At 43.2% G+C, this 24,019-nt stretch overlaps 1 protein-coding gene across 1 annotated transcript in view; it reads right to left on the reverse strand.

The window, feature by feature from the left end:
- Positions 1-4,866, reverse strand: part of ubr3 (ubiquitin protein ligase E3 component n-recognin 3) — a 242,571-nt gene extending 237,705 nt beyond the window's left edge. Inside the window, 2 exon segments of the mRNA XM_084314353.1 lie at positions 2,786-2,925; positions 4,409-4,866. Coding sequence (XP_084170479.1) covers positions 2,786-2,925; positions 4,409-4,854 — 586 coding nt within the window. The 5' untranslated portion in view covers positions 4,855-4,866.
- Between the last annotated feature and the right edge of the window lie 19,153 nt (positions 4,867-24,019).

Here is a 24,019-nt window from a genome sequence, read left to right on the forward strand (position 1 = left end):
CGTTTTGGTAATGATTTTCACTATAAAATCATATTTCTAAATGACAGGAAGTTGATAAACTGGCCGGAATAGCTTTGAGCTAACTATCTTTCCCGACCCATGTATTCATTCCATTCTAAACATAACGTTAGTTTACAAAACATGACACGTCTATATAACGTTGAGGAACAAATTATATAGACGGGTAATGTTTTGAACAACTAACGTTACGTTTAGAATGGAATGAATACATGGGTCGGGAAAGATAGTTAGCTCAAAGCTATTCCGGCCAGTTTATCAACTTCCTGTCATTTAGAAATATGATTTTATAGTGAAAATCATTACCAAAACGTCCGGAAAAACCTAACGGGAGCATTATAGACGGTCATACAAATGTACAAATGCTATAAGGTGGCAAGAAATGCACTATAAACAATACTTTGCGGCGTCGTTTCTTGCGCTAGCCTCTTGTTAGCCAGCATTAGCCTTAATAGCTTTGAGCTAAGGATCTTTGCCGATGCATAAAGTATTGTTTATAGTGCATTTCTTGCCACCTTATAGCATTTGTACATTTGTATGACCGTCTATAATGCTCCCGTTAGGTTTTTCCGGACGTTTTGGTAATGATTTTCACTATAAAATCATATTTCTAAATGACAGGAAGTTGATAAACTGGCCGGAATAGCTTTGAGCTAACGGATCTTTGCCGATGCATTCCATTCTAAACGTAACGTTAGTTGTTCAAAACATTACCCGTCTATATAATTTGTTCCTCAACGTTATATAGACGGGTCATGTTTTGTAAACTAACGTTATGTTTAGAATGGAATGAATACATGGGTCGGGAAAGATAGTTAGCTCAAAGCTAATCCGGCCTGTTTAACCACTAGCTTCGGTTAGCTAATGCTGGCTGAGCAAGGAAACTAACAGTAAACGTTTTTACATGAAATACAGCCCAAAAACCCTGCTGACAAACGTTTGCTTATTAAATACATTCTATACTATAATAATACAAACGTTTCATTGCCTCTCTGTGACGACAAAGTTGTTTAAATAAGGGGAGAAAAGTAGCTAAAACCAATGTATTTGGATGGGACAGGAAGTGCTATTGGCAACCGGAAGTCAGCCGGAAATGGCTACATTCAGATTGTGCAAGTGGAGAATAAAGGAACACTTGACTTGAAGTGCTCGAGGGTAAATCCCTCAATTTTGAAAACTGGAAACAAATAACAAATTAAATAGACATTTGTTTTATGAGGTGTGTTTTATATGGATATAACTATGTCATTTCATGACCTACATAAAAAGAAAATTTAAACAGTGTTCCCTCTGGGGGGGGGGGGGGTTTCTCCACAAATCACACCGTATTCGTTTGTTCAACTATAAAATATCCGGTTGTACATATTTTTGTTACAACTGTTTGATAATCAAATTTGAGGGTTGCTTGCTAAAAATGTTACTGAATATTGACCAATTATTACATATACTTATTAAGATATAATGCGTTCTTTACCATTGGAGAGATCTTACATGCTTCCATGTGCCCAAACCCTGTTGTTTTCCTTTGACTTCTGCCATGGTGCACATGGCTCTGTCCATCTGACTTGAGAGATTCTACCCAGACCACGTTGTAGCTTCTGGTATATCCAATCCATATCCAATACCAGTAGCAGTGTTACTGCATCTCTACTAATATTATAATATACATAATAAATAATAAAAATACACTGTAAAATGTTAAAATGTGTCACTTTTTGTGTGTGTGTACCTTCTTCCCAATTACTCTGATTGAGCATTTTCTTTTTAATCTTGCTGCATGACAAAATGCCTGAGACTATGATTACATTTGAAATTAAATTTTGACTTGTTTTGTAAGACAAAGTGACTCAGTGATGACATTAATGTTTCACCAATCAAATGCCAGCTGAGTCATCACCTTGTTAAAGTAATAATCTTGAAACATTTTAAAATAGATAGATGTAATTTGCTACTCTCCATCGACATCAACTGATGTAACTCAATAGTGAGTTGAGCTGTTCTAAACAGTGGTGTCTGGCAGAACATTCTCTTGAACTACTTCGTCTGGCAGAGAGGAAGTGATGCATTCACTTCACATCACCAGCAACAACAACGGTTTGTTTGAAATTAATAGAAGATTAACTCAATACTTGGCATGAATCTTCAAGATGGAAACAAGTCAATAAAATGCAGAAAGGCAACAGCAATGGCCGCTTATAACAAATAGGTGTTGGCAAAATAAACACAAATAAGGATCTTTTACAGATTACCACTTTAAATGTATCCATCTCTGAGTTTTGATTGATGACATATTACATGATGGCCTTAGCATACATTTTGAGACTAAATGCAATGATAATGACACCATAATAAAGCCTGGTATTACCCAAAAGCCAATATCCAATACCAGTATCAGTACATGCATAAATGCACGTTGATATCCAGTCCTGAGGTTTGATTTGATATATTAAACCTCCCGCATTGGACAATGTGCAATTTTATATTGCAATTTTTGGACATAACACTGTGCAATGGTGCTCAATATTTATTTATTTATTCATTGGAACTTTTTAACTTCAGTGCCGACTTTCATTGTTTGTTTGTGGTCCTTTTTTTTAAATCACTTTTTATTGTCCGTCAACTGCACTGAGCTACCGGATACCTGAATTTCCCCAACTAGGGAAATCTATCCATCGTATTACTCTTGGAATTAAGTTTTTTGTAATGGGTAATACTATATAATAATACCGGTATCAGTTCACCCCTAAATAGGAGTTTGAGTTTTCACCTGGTTCGGTGTATCCATCCCTCAGGTACTGAATGATACAGATGATGAAACGAGGGAGGACCATCTCAGACATGAGCAGGAGGTCTCGTGGGACAGTAGGGACATGCTCCCCTGTTCTCAACCGGTGTCGTCTGCAAAACCTGTTGGGGGGGGGGGGGGGGGTGGGGGGAGCCTTACGGTTAGGGATTTGGTTAGAACAGCATGCTGTAGTGTAAATCAAAAGGCGGAGAGCAGGAGGAATCCCTGTAATAAATGAATGGAAGAAGTGTATAAAGATGCTATGTGTTTTTCCACTTGCTGCCGGGCATATTTTTTTTCCCCCACCTGCTTTTCAATTCTAAAGTAGCCTGTCACTGGTGACAGATGAGTCAGTGACACTGACAGCTAAACGACAAATGTTGTGTGTTGTTCATGAAAATCCAACCAGTCAGCAACTTGTAATTCCATCTAAGAAACGCCACTAACGTTATACTAGTAAGGGCCACTTGCGCACACAATCTCATATTGACATTGTTAGCTAGCTAACCGCAAAGGATAGTCAAGTCTCCTGGGAGGCTAACGTTAACTAAAACCCACATTAGGACACTGGAAGTGGTGAAACAATGTACAGTTTCTTCGTCAAATGTATACTCTCTTTTTTTAAACTCTTTTTGTATCACAAAACAGTACTGTATTTGTAGATCTTTTATGTCATGTATGTATAGATGTAGCAGTACTGTCTATTTGTATGTCATGTTATGATGAATTGAAAATGGGGGACCGTGATGTAAACAAGATGAAAGTCTTTCTCTGGTCTGCATCCCCTTAATTGTGTGTATTGAGCCATACTGTATTGTACCCATTCTGCAATCTGTTAATAACGTTTTTAATTCAATCAATCAATCATGCTTGGGGGCTATCGCTAACGTTTCTAACCGACTGACCTGCCATCGGGACCTGTAAAAAAACGGCACTAGTAGCCAACCAAGCTAGCGTTAGCACAACTAGCTAACTTGGGAGACTTATTGATTGATTGATTGATTGGAAATGTTAACAGATTGCAGAATGGGTACAATACAGTACAGCTCAATACACACAATTGTTAAGGGGATGCAGACCAGAGAAAGACTTTCGTCTTGTTTACATCAGGGTCCCCCATTTTCAATTCATCATATTCATAACATATATGACATACATGACATACAGATAGACAGTACTGCTACATCTATACATTCATGACATACCAGATCTACAAATACAGTACTGTTTGTGATACAAAAACTGAAAAAGGAGTCTAAAAAAAAGAGTATATACATTTGAGGGGGAAGAAACTGTACATTGGAGGAGGTTGGGTAGGTCCCTGTCTATCTGTATGTCATGTATGTCATGTTATTATGATGAATTGAAAATGGGGGACCCTGATGTAAACAAGACGAAAGTCTTTCTCTGGTCAGCATCCCCTTAACAATTGTGTGTATTGAGCCGTACTGTATATTGTACCCATTCTGCAATCTGTTAATAAAGTTTTCAATCAATCAACCCCTGCCACCGGGGACCTGTCAAAAAACGGCCACTAGTAGCCAACAACCAAGCTAGCATTAGCTTCACAACTAGCTTAGAGCTAACTTGGGGGGGGGCTCCTACCCGTTCTCTCGCATGACATTCCCGTCCCCACAGTCGCAGGCCCCGCCGGCCTGGCTCCGGAACATGTTGAAGTCGTGGCCCGTGTGCTCCCCGCTGTTGAAGCACTCCGCACAGAGGGACATGCACGGCGAGATGCCGCAGGTCCGACATCGGTACGCCACGAAGTTCGCCGTCCACACCAAGCCGCACAGGGTGGCGTTGTCATAGGAGCGCACCGTGCCGCAGAACTCCTCGAAGCCTTCCCCTCCCGCGACCAGACATTTACACCAGTCCAGGGCCTCGGTGTCCGGCTTCTCCTCCGGGTTCAGCACGGCGTCGAGCAGCTCCCGGAGCTCCTGTCGCGCCGCGTTGTTGTCGCCGGTTGTTCGGTACAGGTCTGCCTTCAAATGGCCGGCCGTGGCTCTCTTGTCCCGGCGTAGCAGCACTGGCAGCGGCGCCGCCATCATGGAACTCACTCTCTCTTCTCTGTTGTTGTCTCCCAGAAATTTATTTTTGTTTGTCTTGTTGCCATGTTCTCGCGCTTTCTCGCGATACGTCTTTCCACCATGTTAGACCATCACACTCCAATAGGGTCCAGCTGCAGCGCCGGAGAATCCTCTCACTGGGCAAGCCTGTGGCCAATATGGTCCAGCTGCAGACTCGGAGCCTCGAGGTCCAGATTGGTACTTCCGCCCTGACAGGGCTATGCGCTGATTGGCGGAAAGTACGGAAGGCTGTGACAGGGCTATGCGCTGATTGGCGGAAAGTACGGAAGTATCTCGAAGTACGTCTGACGTATCTCGAATTACGTCTGACGTGTACGGAAGTATCTCGAAGTACGTCTGACGTATCTCGAATTACGTCTGACAGGTAGTAGAAGACATAGAGGTACAGGTCACATAATTATAGTACAGTGGAGAAGTAAAAATAGAATAAAAAGGCAGTGTAAACAATATACAACATTATTAACTCTAATAAGCCGTGGGTCTGCATTGTATAGAGCGGATCCCCCGGCCGTATTCAAGCGCTGGAGCGCTTTGCGATGGATCAAACTGTATTAATATAGTAGTTGGCTAGTTGCGCGCTTCTGGCCACCTCCCGCAGTGCGCGCATACACACATACTGTCTGTAGCTATACAGTACGTGCAAAATTAATTGTCAAGAGCCAATCGCACAGGTTGCCTCATCTCATCTGGCTCTGCAAATAGATCTAGAGTCTGAATATCATATATACTGTAGTCTGTAGCCTGCTGATGATCTCTCTCGAGTCAAATCCATTCTGAGAACGGAATGCAGTGCCCGCGACAAGGGTCTTGATTGATTGATTGATTGATTGATTGATTGATTGATTGATTGAAAATTGTATTAACAGATCATGCTGGACCTACAAAAGGCCTTTGACACTGTCAATCACTCCATTCTTGATTGAACATTTTATTAACAGATTGCAGAATGGGTACAGTACAGTACAGCTCAATACACACAATTGTTAAGGGGATGCAGACCAGAGAAAGACTTTCGCCTTGGGGGGGGTCGGGTAGGAGGGGTGGGGGACACTGTACAACTGTACAAGCAAAACTGTACATTGGAATATTGACAAAACCATACTTGGTCATTTTCTGTACATTGGAGGGGGTTGGGTTACAACACAGGAGCAGAGTATAAACAACAGTACAGGAATGAGAAACAGTACTGTACTGTTGTTTATACTCTGCTCCTGTGTTGTAACCCAACCCCCTCCAATGTACAGTAAATGACCAAGTATGGTTGTCAATATTCCAATGTACAGTTTTGCTTGTACAGTTGTACAGTGTCCCCCCCCCCGCCCACCCCTCCTACCCGACCCCCCCCCCCCCCAACCACCTCCAATGTACAGTCCCCCCCCCCCACCTACCCAACCTCCTCCAATGTACAGTTTCTACGTCAAATGTATATACTCTCTTTTCTGGACTCTTTTTGTATCACAAACAATACTGTATTTGCAAATCTGGTATGTCATAAATGTATAGATGTAGCAGTACTGTCTATCTGTATGTCGTGTATGTCATATGTTATGATGAATTGAAAATGGGGGACCCTGATGTAAACAAGACAAAAGTATTTCTCTGGTCTGCATCCCCTTAACAATTGTGTGTATTGAGCTGTACTGTACCCATTCTGCAATCTGTTAATAAAATGTTCAATCAAGAATGGAGTGATTAACAGTGTCAAAGGCCTTTTGTAGGTCCAGCATGATCTGTTAATACAATTTTCAATTAATCAATCAATCAATCAATCAATCAATCAAGACCCTCGTCGCGGGCACTGCATTCCGTTCTCAGAATGGATTTGACTCGAGAGAGATCATCAGCAGGCTACAGACTACAGTATATATGATATTCAGACTCTAGATCTATTTGCAGAGCCAGATGAGATGAGGCAACCTGTGCGATTGGCTCTTGACAATTAATTTTGCACGTACTGTATAGCTACAGACAGTATGTGTGTATGCGCGCACTGCGGGAGGTGGCCAGAAGCGCGCAACTAGCCAACTACTATTATTACTACTATATTAATACAGTTTGATCCATCGCAAAGCGCTCCAGCGCTTGAATACGGCCGGGTGATCCGCTCTATACAATGCAGACCCACGGCTCTCGTATTATAATGAGCCCGCGAGGCGTGTTATTATTAGAGTTAATAATATTGTATATTGTTTACACTGCCTTTTTATTCTATTTTTACTTCTCCACTGTACTATAATTATGTGACCTGTACCTCTATGTCTTCTACTACCTGTACCTCCCCTCCCCCCGGCCCTCCCCATGCTGCTGATTTTATATTATTTTATGAATACAACGTTTAATGTTCGCTAACGTAGAGAAACGTCAGACGTACTTCGAGATACTTCCGTACTTTCCGCCAATCAGCGCATAGCCCTGTCACAGGACTAATAGTCCTGTGGCAGGGCGGAAGTACCAATCTGGACCTCGAGGCTCCGAGGTTGCAGCTCGACCCTTCTCCAGCCACGAACAATAGGGTCCAGCTGCAGACTCTGAGCCTCGGTCCAGATTGGTACTTCCGCCCTGCCACAGGACTATTAGTCCTGTGACAGGGCTATGCGCTGATTGGCGGAAAGTACGGAAGTATCTCGAAGTACGTCTGACGTATCTCGAATTACGTCTGACGTTTCTCTACGTTAGCGAACATTAAACGTTGTATTCATAAAATAATATAAAATCAGCAGCATGGGGAGGGCCGGGGGGAGGGGAGGTACAGGTAGTAGAAGACATAGAGGTACAGGTCACATAATTATAGTACAGTGGAGAAGTAAAAATAGAATAAAAAGGCAGTGTAAACAATATACAATATTATTAACTCTAATAATAACACGCCTCGCGGGCTCATTATAATACGAGAGCCGTGGGTCTGCATTGTATAGAGCGGATCCCCCGGCCGTATTCAAGCGCTGGAGCGCTTTGCGATGGATCAAACTGTATTAATATAGTAGTAATAATAGTAGTTGGCTAGTTGCGCGCTTCTGGCCACCTCCCGCAGTGCGCGCATACACACATACTGTCTGTAGCTATACAGTACGTGCAAAATTAGTTGTCAAGAGCCAATCGCACATGGGTTGCCTCATCTCATCTGGCTCTGCAAATAGATCTAGAGTCTGAATATCATATATAGCCTGCTGATGATCTCTCTCGAGTCAAATCCATTCTGAGAACGGAATGCAGTGCCTGCGACGCGGGTCTTGATTGATTGATTGATTGATTGATTGATTGATTGATTGAAAATTGTATTAACAGATCATGCTGGACCTACAAAAGGCCTTTGACACTGTCAATCACTCCATTCTTGATTGAACATTTTATTAACAGATTGCAGAATGGGTACAGTACAGTACAGCTCAATACACACAATTGTTAAGGGGATGCAGACCAGAGAAAGACTTTCGCCTTGGGGGGGGGGGTCGGGTAGGAGCAAGGCCAGATTAAGACTTCAGAGGCCCCTGGGCCAGATTCTTGTGGAGGCCCCCCCACACACACGTGCACGCACGCACAGTGGCGTTTTTATATGTCACTTTAAAAAATATATAGAATACCGTAATTCCTCTAATAGTAACCCCGGCTTGTATTTGTTTCAACTGTAGTGGATACCAGGCTTGTATTAGGAGGAGGCATGTATAAGAGAGAGGCCTATATTTCTAATTTTCGTATCTCTTTTATTTTTTTTACTGAATGAATGAATGAAAACTTTATTTAACAGATTGCAGAATGGGTACAATACAGTACGGCTCAATACACACAATTGTTAAGGCAGGGGATGCAGACCTGAGAAAGACGTTTGTCTTGTTTACATCAGGGTCCCCCATTTTCAATTCATATAGACATTTATGACATACACAACATACATGACATTTATGGCATAGGGACATATAGGTATTTAGTACTAGTACTAGTGTGTAGTGTGGAGGCCCCTAGTCGCGTTATTTCTAAACCTAGCCGCATTTCTGGCAAGACGCTCTCTGATTGGCCGATGCCTGTTTCTACACTGGTTAAGCTTAGGCACTCTTTCGAAGTTGGTTAAGGTTAGAGTTTGTCTTAGAGCGTGACGGGCTGACGGCAAGTTCTTTCGACGGTTAAGCTTAGGCACTCTTTCGAAGTTGGTTAAGGTTAGAGTTTGTCTTAGAGCATGGCGATAGAACGCCAGGTAGTTTGCAGGCTGTTTGACGAGGAAATGGGCAAAGACACAGCTCGTCACGCGATTGGGCAAACATGTCAGTGCCAATCAGAGAGCGTCACAGTATGACATCGATCTCCAAAATAAGAAAAAATAAATAAATAAAATGTGGGGTGACGAGGGGCCTCCAAAAATGTTTAAAATAAAAGTTAAAAAAAAATAAACAAATATTTGGGGCCTCTAGTGATGAGGGGCCTCCAAAAGAAAAGAAAATAAAAGTAAAAAAAATAATAATAATAATTTGGGGCCTCTAGTGACGAGGGGCCTCCAAAAGGCCCCTCGTCACTAGAGGCCCCAAATTATTATTATTATTTTTTTTACTTTTATCCCCCACCCACCCCTCCTACCCGACCCCCCCCCCCCCCCCCCCCCCCCAACCACCTCCAATGTACAGTCCCCCCCCCCACCTACCCAACCTCCTCCAATGTACAGTTTCTACGTCAAATGTATATACTCTCTTTTCTGGACTATTTTTGTATCACAAACAATACTGTATTTGCAAATCTGGTATGTCATAAATGTATAGATGTAGCAGTACTGTCTATCTGTATGTCGTGTATGTCATATGTTATGATGAATTGAAAATGGGGGACCCTGATGTAAACAAGACAAAAGTATTTCTCTGGTCTGCATCCCCTTAACAATTGTGTGTATTGAGCTGTACTGTACTGTACCCATTCTGCAATCTGTTAATAAAATGTTCAATCAAGAATGGAGTGATTGACAGTGTCAAAGGCCTTTTGTAGGTCCAGCATGATCTGTTAATACAATTTTCAATCAATCAATCAATCAATCAATCAATCAATCAATCAATCAATCAATCAAGACCCTCGTCGCGGGCACTGCATTCCGTTCTCAGAATGGATTTGACTCGAGAGAGATCATCAGCAGGCTATATATGATATTCAGACTCTAGATCTATTTGCAGAGCCAGATGAGATGAGGCAACCTGTGCGATTGGCTCTTGACAATTAATTTTGCACGTACTGTATAGCTACAGACAGTATGTGTGTATGCGCGCACTGCGGGAGGTGGCCAGAAGCGCGCAACTAGCCAACTACTATTATTACTACTATATTAATACAGTTTGATCCATCGCAAAGCGCTCCAGCGCTTGAATACGGCCGGGGGATCCGCTCTATACAATGCAGACCCACGGCTCTCGTATTATAATGAGCCCGCGAGGCGTGTTATTATTAGAGTTAATAATATTGTATATTGTTTACACTGCCTTTTTATTCTATTTTTACTTCTCCACTGTACTATAATTATGTGACCTGTACCTCTATGTCTTCTACTACCTGTACCTCCCCTCCCCCCGGCCCTCCCCATGCTGCTGATTTTATATTATTTTATGAATACAACGTTTAATGTTCGCTAACATAGAGAAACGTCAGACGTAATTCGAGATACGTCAGACGTACTTCGAGATACTTCCGTACTTTCCGCCAATCAGCGCATAGCCCTGTCACAGGACTAATAGTCCTGTGGCAGGGCGGAAGTACCAATCTGGACCGAGGCTCCGAGGCTGCAGCTCGACCCTACTCGCCACAAACCTACTTTCTATAGAAGCAGTTCGGAGGTGCAAGCGTGTGTTGGATTCAGTGGCGTAACTCTCTCTCAATGTGTGCTGGGGACAGATTTGGGGGCGTGGCGAGTGACGGCGATGGGGGGGGGGGGTTAGGGGGGGGGGGGCCGTCTACCTAGATTTTTTTTTTTTTTTTTTTTTTTTTAATACCAGGGGTGCAATACCGCATTTTCCCAGGCGGTGGCGCCATTTCTCCATGTAAACGACACACTGAGTGAATGAATGAATGAAAACTTTATTTAACAGATTGCAGAATGGGTACAATACAGTACGGCTCAATACATACAATTGTTAAGGGGATGCAGACCTGAGAAAGACGTTTGTCTTGTTTCCACCAGGGTCCCCCATTTTCAATTCATATAGACATTTATGACATACACAACATACATGACATTTATGGCATAGGGACATATAGGTATTTAGTACTGATACATTTGTGACATAAACGTTTTAAGCGCCTTTGAGGTGCTTTGGTACCATGAGGTGCATGCATAGTCATAGTACCCTTGAATGAGTGCTCCTGCCAGAGTCTTCAGGGTATTCTTGTTTACCAGAGAGGAGATCCGGTACAAGAATCTAGTTCGTTGGTTGACTTTTTTTGAGCTCATACAGAAACAAGTATTGTTGTGACAAATAATAAACAAATTTGAAAGGTTTATGGTGAAAGAACATTTATTATATGGTGCTTCAATTAGCAATTATGAACACAGTAATACAAGATATGCATGATAAGCGTACAGCGTACAGTACAGCTCAATACACACAATTGTTAAGGGGATGCAGACCAGAGAAAGACTTTAGTCTTGTTTACATCAAGGTCCCCCATTTTCAATTCATCATTATTAGTCAGGATGATTACAATGCGTTTGTATCCTACCCAACCCCCCCCCCCCCCCCCCTCCCCACCTCCAATGTACAGCCCCACCCCACCTACCCAACCTCCTCCAATGCACAGTTTCTATGTCAAATGTATACACTCTTTTTCTGGATTTTTTTAGTATCACAAACAGTACTGTATTTGAAAATCTGGTATGTCATAAATGTATAGATGTAGCAGTACTGTCTATCTGTATGTTGTGTGTGTCATATGATGAATTGAAAATGGGGGACCCTGATGGAAACAAGACGAAAGTCTTTTCTCAGGTCTGCATCCTCTTAACAATTTATGTATTGAGCTGTACTGTACTGTACCCATTCTGCAATCTGTTAATAAACGTTTCAATCAATCAATCAATCAATCATGGATTTATGAACCACGATTATTTTCAAGAGAAACAAACAGGCAAATAGCTATAGCTATATAGTCAATCTGGACAAATACATTAGGCCTATATTAAAAAAAGAAAATCTGCTAAAATGCTGTTACTTGCCCTCCTGTTTCGTGGTGGTGTCGTCACTGCTGCTGGTTTAGCTCTAGGCGACAGCGTAGCAAAACTTAGTTTGCTTTGAAGAAATAGCTTTCTCCTCTTGGGCGACGGTGCCATCTCGTTGATTGCAATCACGCAGGTAGGAGTCGGACATAGCACTGACTGAATGTCTTATCTTATCTCTCTTTATACCGTATGTGATGACGTATTTTAACACACACATCGGCTGACGAGTGACGACCCGAGCTATTATTATGCAAAGACGAGTACTTTAGCGAGTGGGTACTTGGCCCGTGCAGGGCAAGAATGCGACCCCCATCTACTCCTCTTTGCATAATAATAGGACAGGTAGTCAGAGGGGGGGGGTACATAACTGCATTCTGAAAAAATGCGGGGGACACATTCCAATGTCCCCCGCGCGAGTTACGCCCCTGGTTGGATTGCTTGATTGAAAATTGTATTAATGTCCGCCTTGTTTCGAACTGGTTATGCTTAGGCCCCCTTTCGAAGTCGCCCTCTTTCGAAGTCGGTTATGCTGCTTAGTTATATATTCCCTCCCTGCGTATGGATATTTCTCTCCCACCCACCCACCCCCTCCTAAAGTAGGCCTACAGTCCCCTCCCCATCATATGTATATACTCTGTCAGGATCTAGGGGTAACAGTACTGTATATTTGAATACCGTTTATGTCACAAATGTATCAGTACTAAATACCTATATGTCCCTATGCCATAAATGTCATGTATGTTGTGTATGTCATAAATGTCTATATGAATTGAAAATGGGGGACCCTGATGGAAACAAGACAAACGTCTTTTTCAGGTATGCATCCCCTTAACAATTGTGTGTATTGTACCCATTCTGCAATCTGTTAAATAAAGTTTTCATTCATTCATTCATTCATTCATTCATTCATTCATTCATTCATTCATTCAGTTTGGAATCAGGGCTGGTGGTCTATCGCAAACATGTCAACCCTCCCGTTTTCCAGGGATTCTCCCGTATTTCAACCTTCTCTCCCGCCGTCCTTCCGTTAAAATATGTTCCCGTATTTTTCCCGTTTTTTATTTATTTATACAAAATGGCTGCAATTCCCCTCCGTGACGACAGGTGGCAACATTGTAGATTAGAACGTTAGCACAGGAAGTCAGACCGGAAGACGGTTGCCGACAAACTTCTTCTTCTTCTTCTTCTTCTTCTTCTGGTTTTTATTGGCGGACTGTCGGGCAAAGTGGGGTACAGTTTACTGTACAAACTTCTTCTTCTTCTTTAGATTTTTATTGGCGGTTGGCACAGCCTTCTTGGTGCATTACCGCCACCTCCTCTAGCTTGATGTGGTCTTAACGTTGCAATACCGCCATCTTCTGGAACCCTTTACCTCCTACAATGTCCATTCTGCGTTCACCATCATGGAGTGCAGCTAATGCTGCTTCCTCCTGACTGAGTCCCCCTCTGTGAGACACGCTTCGCCTCCTGTGGCCTGACTGCGTGTTGCTTTCTAACAGCGGAGGAGTGCAAGAATGTGACAATTTTACCATGTGACCGCGGCAACACGGGAGAGCGGCAGTGCGGAAATAGGCTGTCTATTGCCATTCTCTAAGACAAACGCTAACCTTAACCAACTCCTTAACAGCGCCTAAACTTAACCGTTCTAACCTTAACCAACTCCGAAACAATGCCTAACCTTAACCTTAACCTTAACCATGCCTAACCTTAACCTTAACCATAGAAAGAATATTGCCATTCTCTAAGACAAACTCTAACCTTAACCAGCTCCTTAACAGCGCCTAAACTTAACCGTTCTAACCTTAACCAACTCCGAAACAATGCCTAACCTTAACCTTAACCTTAACCATGCCTAACCTTAACCGGCGAAAGAATACATGTTAAAAAAAAAATTTATGGGATTCGAACTTGTCAATAACGGACCGCAGGACCGCAGGACCGCTGCGCTGCCAGGTGAGCTGAGCTTCGAATGAAAATCATGGCGGATTAGGGCGGTTACATAATGCCGCAAGCTCTGCCGCTCCGCTCCGCTCTGCGGTTGCCGCGCCTGCCGCGGGGCGTGTCGCAGCCAAACAGGGAAAACGCGGAAGCAACGGCAGCACTGCTCCGCTGTTATTAAGCAATAGGCGGCCTGACTCTGGACTTCTTGATCACTCACACCCCCCTTCTCTAACTCTCTCTACAAACTGTCGGGCAAAGTGGGGTTGTTCCCGGAGAGCTCACTCTGTAAGGAGTCGTTGTTGGTGGTGTGGACCCAGGCGCAATAACAGGAACGAGAGAGAGAGAGAGACAGGACACAATGGGGTGTAGTTTGGAAATAAGCTTTACTCGTTCTTCACAAGGCTTTAAACTACAACAACAAAATATTAAGTACCACAGCATAAGCTGGCAGATAATGATAACAACGGATGAGACAAGAAACGTTTACGAACCGACAGGGGAGTGACAGGAACAGACAGAATATATAGGGACACTAATCACTAACAAGACACACCTGGACAGAACAAACAATGACAACAATATAAAACATGACAGTAAGGAACAACAATGATACATACAAATACAACACTAAACCAGACCGGGAAACAGGGTGGGCAACACACACAGGAATACAATACACACATTGAATATTGACGTAAACATTGAGGACAACAGGAGATTACACATATGGAAACTGATTAACAGAGGGAGTAACACATTGAGTCCGCTAGAGGGAGCTACAGGGCAGGCCTTCTGAGGCGGAGGGATCGTGTGGCCAGCCTGTGCAGGAACCAAACCAGGCTGGCGCGGATCCTGACACACTCTCGGTCGTGGTTTCTCAGTGTATAATGTATGGTGCTCTCCCTCAACATGCGAGTAGGGTGAGAAAACACCATTCTTTAGTCCAAATAATACCCTACTATACTATTGTAGACACGTGAATATGACCAACCGTAATTCAATGTGTCTAACTCTAATTCCTTGTACTCTACTGTGTTCATGATAACGTTGTGTAACTCGCTGACCCGTCTTGATTCTCCATATCCTAATATTGACATTTAGTAGTGGGACATAGCGCTGGACTGTCGCCAGGGGGAGCTGGTGCGACGTTGGGCTGGTGACAGCAGGTGAGGAAGAGGCTGGCTGAAGGAGGAGCTCACACAGCGAGACTACCTCTTCATCGTTTTCCAGCAAAGCAAGCAGACGTGTGGACCGAGAGCTCCTGATAATAAAGACACGCGAAATAAGAGTCCTGCCATGGGGTGGGATAGTAACGTCGTATGCGAAAGCTTAGCTTCCCAGTATAGTGCTTAGGGTACGTTTGAACCAAGAAGAAGACGTTCGACTGCCGGACTGTACTGTGGATATTCCACGCGCTGCGTTTAGGAATGTATAGGCGAAAGGCTAGGGGGTCGCACTGACCCAAAGCTTAGCTTCAAGTATAGGCATGTTAGGCCAGTTAGCTCACGCGTCGCTCCACCGTCTCCCAGCTCCGCAGCGGACACCACAGAAGACTACTGGACCGCACCCGCCTCCAGCATTCTCCTAGCCTGCCTAACGTCAGCCCAGCCAGCCCCCTTTCTATCACAGGTGACAACCACGGGACCGTTCGACGGCCATCTCGCGTCACAGACATTAGTTGCGGGAGCAGGCCAGCACTCGGTTGGTACACTCACACCAGGTACTGTTAGCGCTCCCAGCGCTCTGGAACATTATCGGCGAACATTCTCCTTTTCGAGAGCATGCCCTCTAAGGGCGAAGAGAATAAATACTTTGAGCTGGCACATGCACCAGTGACTAGGGGCACCCCAACATTTGTTGTTTTAGGTAATGCCGGCTTAGATAGGCTTTTTGTTTCAACTGTGGGCCCCCTTAATTTTCTGTTTACATGTGTTGCGTGATTAAGTTGTGCAGACAGCACTAAGGTATATTGATACATTTTCCCATTGAATAGCTCACGGAGCTCGCCATTACCCTCTCTCTCCCTACGGGTGAATGAAAATAATATTAACCCTTGCGGGGACCTGTTTCATTACCGTGGAGTGTAAGATCCAAGTGCCATGCATTGTGCCGTGTATTGAATGCATGCCCGTGTAGCAGCCTGAAGATATTGCTTATTATTCAGAGCTGCTGACTTGCCTTTTTATCTCCCCTTTCTGCACCAAGACATTCTAATTAGTTTCATTGATATTCGCACGAACAATGACACAAGCGTCTTCTTCTTCTATCGCTGGAATATGGATTATAAACGACATTACTGGATCATATTCTACAATCCTTTTCCCTGTGGAGCTAGTAGGCGACCAGCAGGGGGCGGTAGCAGGCAGAGAGTGTCGGAGAGAGTTGGGAGGAGATATATGGAGGAGAGAGACGGAAGACGCTCTCTTCGGCTTTGGACTTGACCGTGAACGGTCGCAGCCACAACGGGCGTGTGCTTTGGAATAGCCCTGTTGAAGAAGTGAAGCTGGAGGGCCCCGTGGAATAGTGACGGGTGATAGGAAGTACTTGCTAGTTGATGCGATATCCTAGAAGTACCAGTGATAGTGTGTGAGCAAACGGTACAGAACAAGGTACTAACACTATCGGGTTATAGTAGTTACTGTGTGCGGTATAAGTAGCGTGCGGCTAATAACATATCTGAGTCCTTGGTAATCGGGTTATAGTAGTTACTGTGCCGGTATAGAGTGCGAGCCCAGATACGTGCGTGGACCTACAAGCAGTCTGCTCCGGCCGTCAGCAGCTGTCTTCACCGGCGTTCTGCATCAGCTCTGCACCAGCTGGGAGCAGCCAGCACGGGAGTCGTCCCGTCCAGCAGAGGTCGCCAGCACACAGCACGCGCTCTCAACCCACCACTGCCCCTGTGCCAGCCCCGCTTGCTAGCACCTGCGACGAGAGCGTTCGACGACATCTTGCCACCAGGACGGTGGTGGAGCGGCGCGGCCGCCATTTTGGTAGAGTAACATTAGGGCTTCGGTGCCCAGGATCTATTGCACGTTACACAGTGTGGTGCGGCCTGCGGGCGAAGTGAACGCTAACAACCAGTGTCTAAGGGGTACCCCAAACAATTTAAGCTGGCTTAGGTTAGGTTTTCTTTGGTAACGTGGGCCCACATTTATTGGTTTATTTTGTTATTTGTTTATTTGATTGTTTAATTCCCAATGTCTCTACATTCTATGCCTGGGTTCCCCCAGTACAAGCGGGGTGGTTTAATGTATTGAGCACTCGGTGCCTATGGTGGGAAGAGCTTCCCCTACATTGATAACAAGAGCACCCGGTGCCTTATATTAAGAATTAACGTTGTAATGTATAACCTGCCCAGGCTTCACTAAAGTAGACCTAATTGGGATCATTGTGTGTGTCTCTTTCTTTGAGTTCCATTTGCTATTCTAACCTCTGGGTAAATATTGTGACTGTATAATTATTTAACCCTTACACCCTCAAAACCTACTCTAGCGAGGCCTTTAACCTTGAACTGGAGGGTCTGGACTGGTCAGATGAGCTCAATGGTACACTGGTTGAAGAAACATGGCTTGGCTCCAAAACCAAATTTTCAACGATACTAAACAACATGGCCCCCCTAAGAACCACCAGGGTAAAAGATCGCGCGGAGCCGTGGATGCACGCTGAAATACTGACCGCTATGAAAACCAGAGACAAAAAATGCTCTGAGTTTCGTAAAAGTCAGTCAAAGCTTACCATAAGCACGAGCAGTGAACTCCAAGCCCACGTGACTGAAAGAAACAGACTAAGAAATGATGTAAACTCCATGATCAAAACAGCAAAAAAAAAAATCATCAATGACAAAACCGAGGAAAACAAAAACAAACCACGTGAACTTTGGAAATTACTCAATAACCAACTAGGCTGCAGTAAAAAACTTAAAACCAGATTCTCAAACATAAACATAAAGACGGACAACACGCTCATCACAGAAAAGCTGGATGTAGCCAATTACTTAAATAGTTTCTTCACAAACATAGCCACAACACTGGTAAACAAACTACCCTCCCACTCAGGGCATTATGGGGTAGAACACATAGTAGCATACTACAAGAACCTAGGGGTCCACAAAGACAACTTCAAACTGGAAATGGTAACAACAGATGAGGTACTCAAAAAACTGAGCGCCCTCCAACCTAACAAGGCCACTGGCCATGACAACATCCCCTCCAAATTCCTCAGAGACTCAGCAGCCGCCATCACCCCAGTCATCACACACATAATAAACCTCTCCATAAAACAGGGACATGTCCCCAAGGACTTCAAAATTGCGAGAGTGACCCCTCTGCACAAAAAAGGCAGTAAATGAGACCCAGGCAACTACCGCCCTGTTTCTATCCTTACCTCCATCTCGAAAGTCATGGAAAAAATTGTATACGAACAGGTCGAAAAATACCTTGCGGAAAAAAATCTAATCTACGAATTCCAATCTGGCTTCAGAACATCCCACTCCACTGACACATGTCTTCTCTATTTAAACGACCACATCAAACAAGAGGTGGACGCGGGCAAATACTGCGCCATGGTCATGCTGGACCTACAAAAGGCCTTCGACACTGTCAATCACACCATTCTGATTGACAAGCTAAAAGCAATTGGTTTTGATAGTCTATCAGTGAGCTGGATGCAATCCTACCTGGAGGGGAGAGAGCAGATGGTGGAGGTAAACGGTACCCTATCCCCCCCCCTCACAGTAAGCTGTGGTGTTCCACAAGGAAGCATACTAGGTCCACTACTGTTCCTAATTTATGCAAATGACATGTCGTCAGCTTGTGACTGCAACTTGTTCCTGTTTGCGGACGACTCAGCCCTGCTGGTCTCTGACAAGAACAAGTTACAGGTTGAAAAAACCCTCAGCTCAGAACTAGGCAAAATCTGCATATGGCTCGCTGATAACAAACTATCATTACACATGGGCAAAACAGAGTCCATTCTCTTCGGTTCAAATAACAAACTCAGCAAGACCGACGGCTTCTCAGTTACAGTGGGTGACAATATTGTCACAAGGAAAGAAGATATTACCTACCTGGGTTCCATCCTAGAGGCAAATCTTTCCTGTGACAAAATGGCATCTAATGTAATAAAAAAAGTCAACCAACGAACTCGATTCTTGTACCGGATCTCCTCACTGGTAAACAAGAATACCCTGAAGACTCTAGCAGGAGCACTCATTCAAGGGTACTACGACTATGCTTGCACCTCATGGTACCAAAGCACCTCAAAGGCGCTAAAAACAAAATTACAAACATCTCAAAACAAACTGGTCAGACTACTGCTTGACCTTACTCCTAGAACCCACCTCACCCCTGCCCACTTTGACAACCTAGGATGGCTTAGAGTAGACGACAGAGTACAGCAACTTGCAATGGGCCTGGTCTACAAGATACACTACACGACCAAGGTACCCATGTACATGTCAAAATACTTCCCAAAGGTCAGTGAATACCACGATCACAACACCAGAGGGAGCTCCACAAATCATGTTAAACCCAGATTCGGCTCAAACAAGGGACTAAACACGTTTCGCAATTATGCCACATCAATGTGGAACGCCCTACCCAAAGCTGTAAAGGAATGTGAATCACTACCCACTTTCAAAAACACTCTCAAAAAACACCTAAGGGAGACTGCAACTCGAAACTGGCCCCTGTAAATGTCCGAACACAACCCCCTCCAATGTACAGTAAATTACCAAGTATGGTCTTGTCAATAATCCAATGTACAGTTTTGTTTGTACAGTTGTACAGTGTCGCCCACCCACCCCTCCTACCCAACCCCCCCCCCCCCCCCCCCCCCCCCCACCCAACCACCTCCAATTTACAGTCCCCCCCCACCCCCACCTACCCAATCCAATGTACAGTTTCTACGTCAAATGTATATACTCTTTTTTTCTGGACTCTTTTTGTATCACAAACAGTACTGTAATTGCAAATCTGATATGTCATAAATGTATAAATGTAGCAGTACTGTCTATCCAGTGGAGGCTGCTGACCAATTTTTTAGGTGAAGCACAAATTATTATATTATATTATATATAAAATTATATTTTTAAAACATCCCCCACTGTGTGTCAGTGGTCAGTGGACACAGATGAAAACATATTAACATTAGGTGACAGCGCACCTGACCAGATGAAATCATATTAGGTGACAGCGCACCTGACCAGATGAAATCATATTAGGTGACAGCCCACCTGACCAGATCAAAACATATTAGGTGACAGCGCACCTGATCAGATCAAAACATTTTAGGTGACAGCGCACCTGATCAGATCAAAACATTTTAGGTGACAGCGCACCTGACCAGATCAAAACATATTAGGTGAAGGTGACAAGGAAGCCACAGACTCATACCCCCCCGACACTCAACTAACCGCCTCGGACAGTCCTTCATACCAGTGGCCATCAGGCTCCACAACAGTGGGCAGCAACTGCTGCCAGACATCGACCTGGGACTTATAGGAACCCAAGGAGGACAACTTACACTACCTTAGGCATACTGCACCTTATGTGGATACTGTGATACTGTGAATAATGTATATTTCAGTTAGTTAGATAGTAAATTATAACACTACCTTATGCATACTGCACCTTATGTGACACTGTGAAAATATATTTCAGTTAGTTAGATAGTAAATTATATTGACCTATTTGTTTACACTGCTTGTGTTGTTTTCACTACCTGTACCCCCCCTCCCCCCTTCCCCCATGCTGCTATGATGCCTGAATTTCCCCAAGGGGATCAATAAAGGAATATCTTATCTTATCTTAAAAGGAAAGATGAAATTCCCTACCTGGGTTCCATCCTATAGAGGCAAATCATTCCTGTGACAAAATGGGATCCAATGTAATAAAACTAAGTCAACCAACGAACTAGATTCTTGTACCGGATCTCCTCTCTGGTAAACAAGAATACCTTGAAGACTCTAACAGGAGCACTCATTCAAGGGTACTACGACTATGCTTGCACCTCATGGTACCAAAGCACCTCAAAGGCACTAAAAACAAGATTACAAACATCACAAAACAAACTGGTCAGACTACTGCTTGACCTTACTCCTAAAACCCACCTCACCCCTGCCCACTTTGACAACCTAGGATGGCTTAGAGTAGACGACAGAGTACAGCAACTTGCCTGGTCTACAAGATACACTACACCACTAAGATACCCATGTGCATGTCGAAATACTTCCCAAAGGTCAGTGAATACCACGACCACAACACCAGAGGGAGTTCCACAAATCATGTTCAACCCAGATAAAATAATTTAAAAAGTAAAAAAAAAAAAAAAAAAAAATTTAATAAAAAAAAATAGTCATAACTTAGAAATGAGATTGCATAGGTCTATGAATCGATATCGCGATTCTGTTTTGATTAATTGCCCAGCCCTACAGTGTGTACAGTAAGTTAGCTTGGTGATTATCATTGTGATGTAGGCTAAGCTGGCTAGCTACTGTTAGCATACAAGCTTTTACAAACACTAGCCTACTTACTTTTTCATCCACAACGTTTTTTCTGATCCAGATGCATAAGTCCACTTCTTCATGTTGCTCAGTTGCTGGTTTATACTTCGGTCCTAATGTTGGCGCAAAGTTTAATTTAGCCTGACTTTACTTGTTATAGCTGTACAGCTTACTTCTACTAAACAACAACTAAACTACTTCCTTGCTCTTTCAAACAGTCAAAATGGGTCCATCTGCAGGGTCGGAGGTTAGGTTTAGCTCTGGCCAATCTCAAGTTTCTCAAGTTTCTTTATTAGTTGTCATACAGAAGTACAGAATACTTTTATACAAAATGCTTATTTCTGTTACATTTTGTATAAAAGTATTCTGTACTTCTGTATGACAACTAATAAAGAAACTTGAGAAACTTGAGATTGGCCAGAGCTAAACCTAACCTGCAGATGGACCCGTTTTGACTTTGCAATGCAGCAATCTCTGATTGGATTTGCAAGGCTGCCAATCATATTCAACCTCCATGTATTGGATGGCAAGGGCTGTCAATCATTCAATCCTCCATTCAATGGCAAGAGTTTAACTGCACAGACCGTGCTTAGACGAAGTTAATAGCCTATTTCGATTGGCTGTTATTTATTATTTATATAACATTGGGTCACACCTGTGAAGTTTTCTTCACGAATAATTACTGCAGTCATTACTGCAGTGCAGGCCTGCTCAGAGCTGTCAATTTTGGCCATTTTTTAAAAAGAAAAAATTCACTGGCATTTTTTTTACAGAGGAACACTTTTCTAATAAAAAAATATAAAATAATAATAATTAATTTTTTTTTTATATATATATAAATAAAATAAATGTATATATATATGTAAATGAATAATAATTATGAATTATGAGTGAATTTGTGTTTCACGTGTTGTCATAGAGAAACCTCCACTGTGTCTATCTGTATGTCATGTATGTCATATATGTTACAATGAATTGAAAATGGGGGACCCTGATGTAAACAAGACAAAAGTCTTTATCTGGTCTGCATCCCCTTAACAATTGTATGTATTGAGCTGTACTGTACCCATTCTGCAATCTGTTAATAAAGTTTTCAATCAATCAATCAATCAATCAATTTACAGAATAGCATTTGAAGGGTCTATACAGGGTACTGCTTAAAGGGAAGCCCAATAATACTATTGAACTGACAGTCACTGGGTGTGGGAGGGCTGCCGGAGGTACTGAGGGAGTGAGGGTGTGTGGGGAGCTACTGCTGACCGCCTTGGAAGGCGAGGGAGACCAGAGTACCAATCCCCAGGTTAGTAAATCCTGGGCCCCATCCACTCCAACTGCAAGCCCTCCAGAACGACGTTCCGGGCCAAAGACGGGGGGTACATATAGGTCCAATACTATAGTATCCTACTACCCAGTGTCTGTGTACTACTACTCCCACAAGCAGGGATAATCCACCCTGCTACACCCGCTTTAAGTAAAAGGAGAGGCGTATAAATGGGACCACTGTGTGTGAGTGAATTACTGTGCCTTATTGTTTAAACCTTTTCTTCCCATTAATGTGCATTATCGTTTAACCCCTCCTTCCCTACGGTCTATGTGCAATTGGGGCAGGTGCTCTGTACAGGTCTGCACCAGTCAACAAGGAAAGGTACTGCTTTGGGGAGAAATTGTATTATCTACCATCACTGCCACCGGGTGTGAGAGGGTGTGAGACGTATTAAGGGCAGTGTGGGTGTTGGAGGAAATACTACGGTCGCCCTGGAGGGCAAGAAGGACCAGCGTAGAACCCCTAGGTTAGTAAACCCTAGGCCCCATCTGCCCCGCTGCTAAATCCCAATTCTAATACTCTTACACTACAGTCGGGGGCTCAGCCGGACCCAGATCTGCTGTGTTCCCACTACCTGGTGACAGTTCATATCCACTCTCATAAAGTAGGGATAATCCACCCTTCTATATTATTGTCATTCGTTTAATGTAAAGTCAGTCTTACATTGGCACTGCTTTAACGTTGCATTTACCCATAATCCATTGCTGTATTAGACCCATGTGCCAGTATAACTTTTGTAAAGTAATGAAGCGCAAATGTAAAGTTAATCAATACACAATGAAACAATATCTTTATCTATATCACATGTCAAAACTACTTTAATAAAACAAGATTTCCGTTTTTCATTTCTACTCATTCATCCAAAACAAGACAGCAATTCTACTTCTGCATGCACCGGGAGAATTGAGCTCATAGCACAGATTTGGAGTTGATAGAATGGACATTGCTGTTCTTAGGAAATGTTGCACATGGTGGAAATAATGGAAATTAACATTTCTAACATTAACATTTAGTGTATGTTTAAAGTTGATACATAGGCATGGTAGAATTTCACTTTATATTACAGCAGTATCCGTTTTTAACATTACAATTAGTGTCTGACACTATAGACACATGTTAAAAGTCAAAGTCAACTTTGTCATTTTCCAATTTGTGCAAGACATACAGAAAAATTTAATTA

The sequence above is a fragment of the Notolepis coatsorum genome (assembly GCF_963971535.1).
Source record: "Notolepis coatsorum genome assembly, chromosome: 5".
Classification (NCBI taxonomy): domain Eukaryota; kingdom Metazoa; phylum Chordata; class Actinopteri; order Aulopiformes; family Paralepididae; genus Notolepis; species Notolepis coatsorum.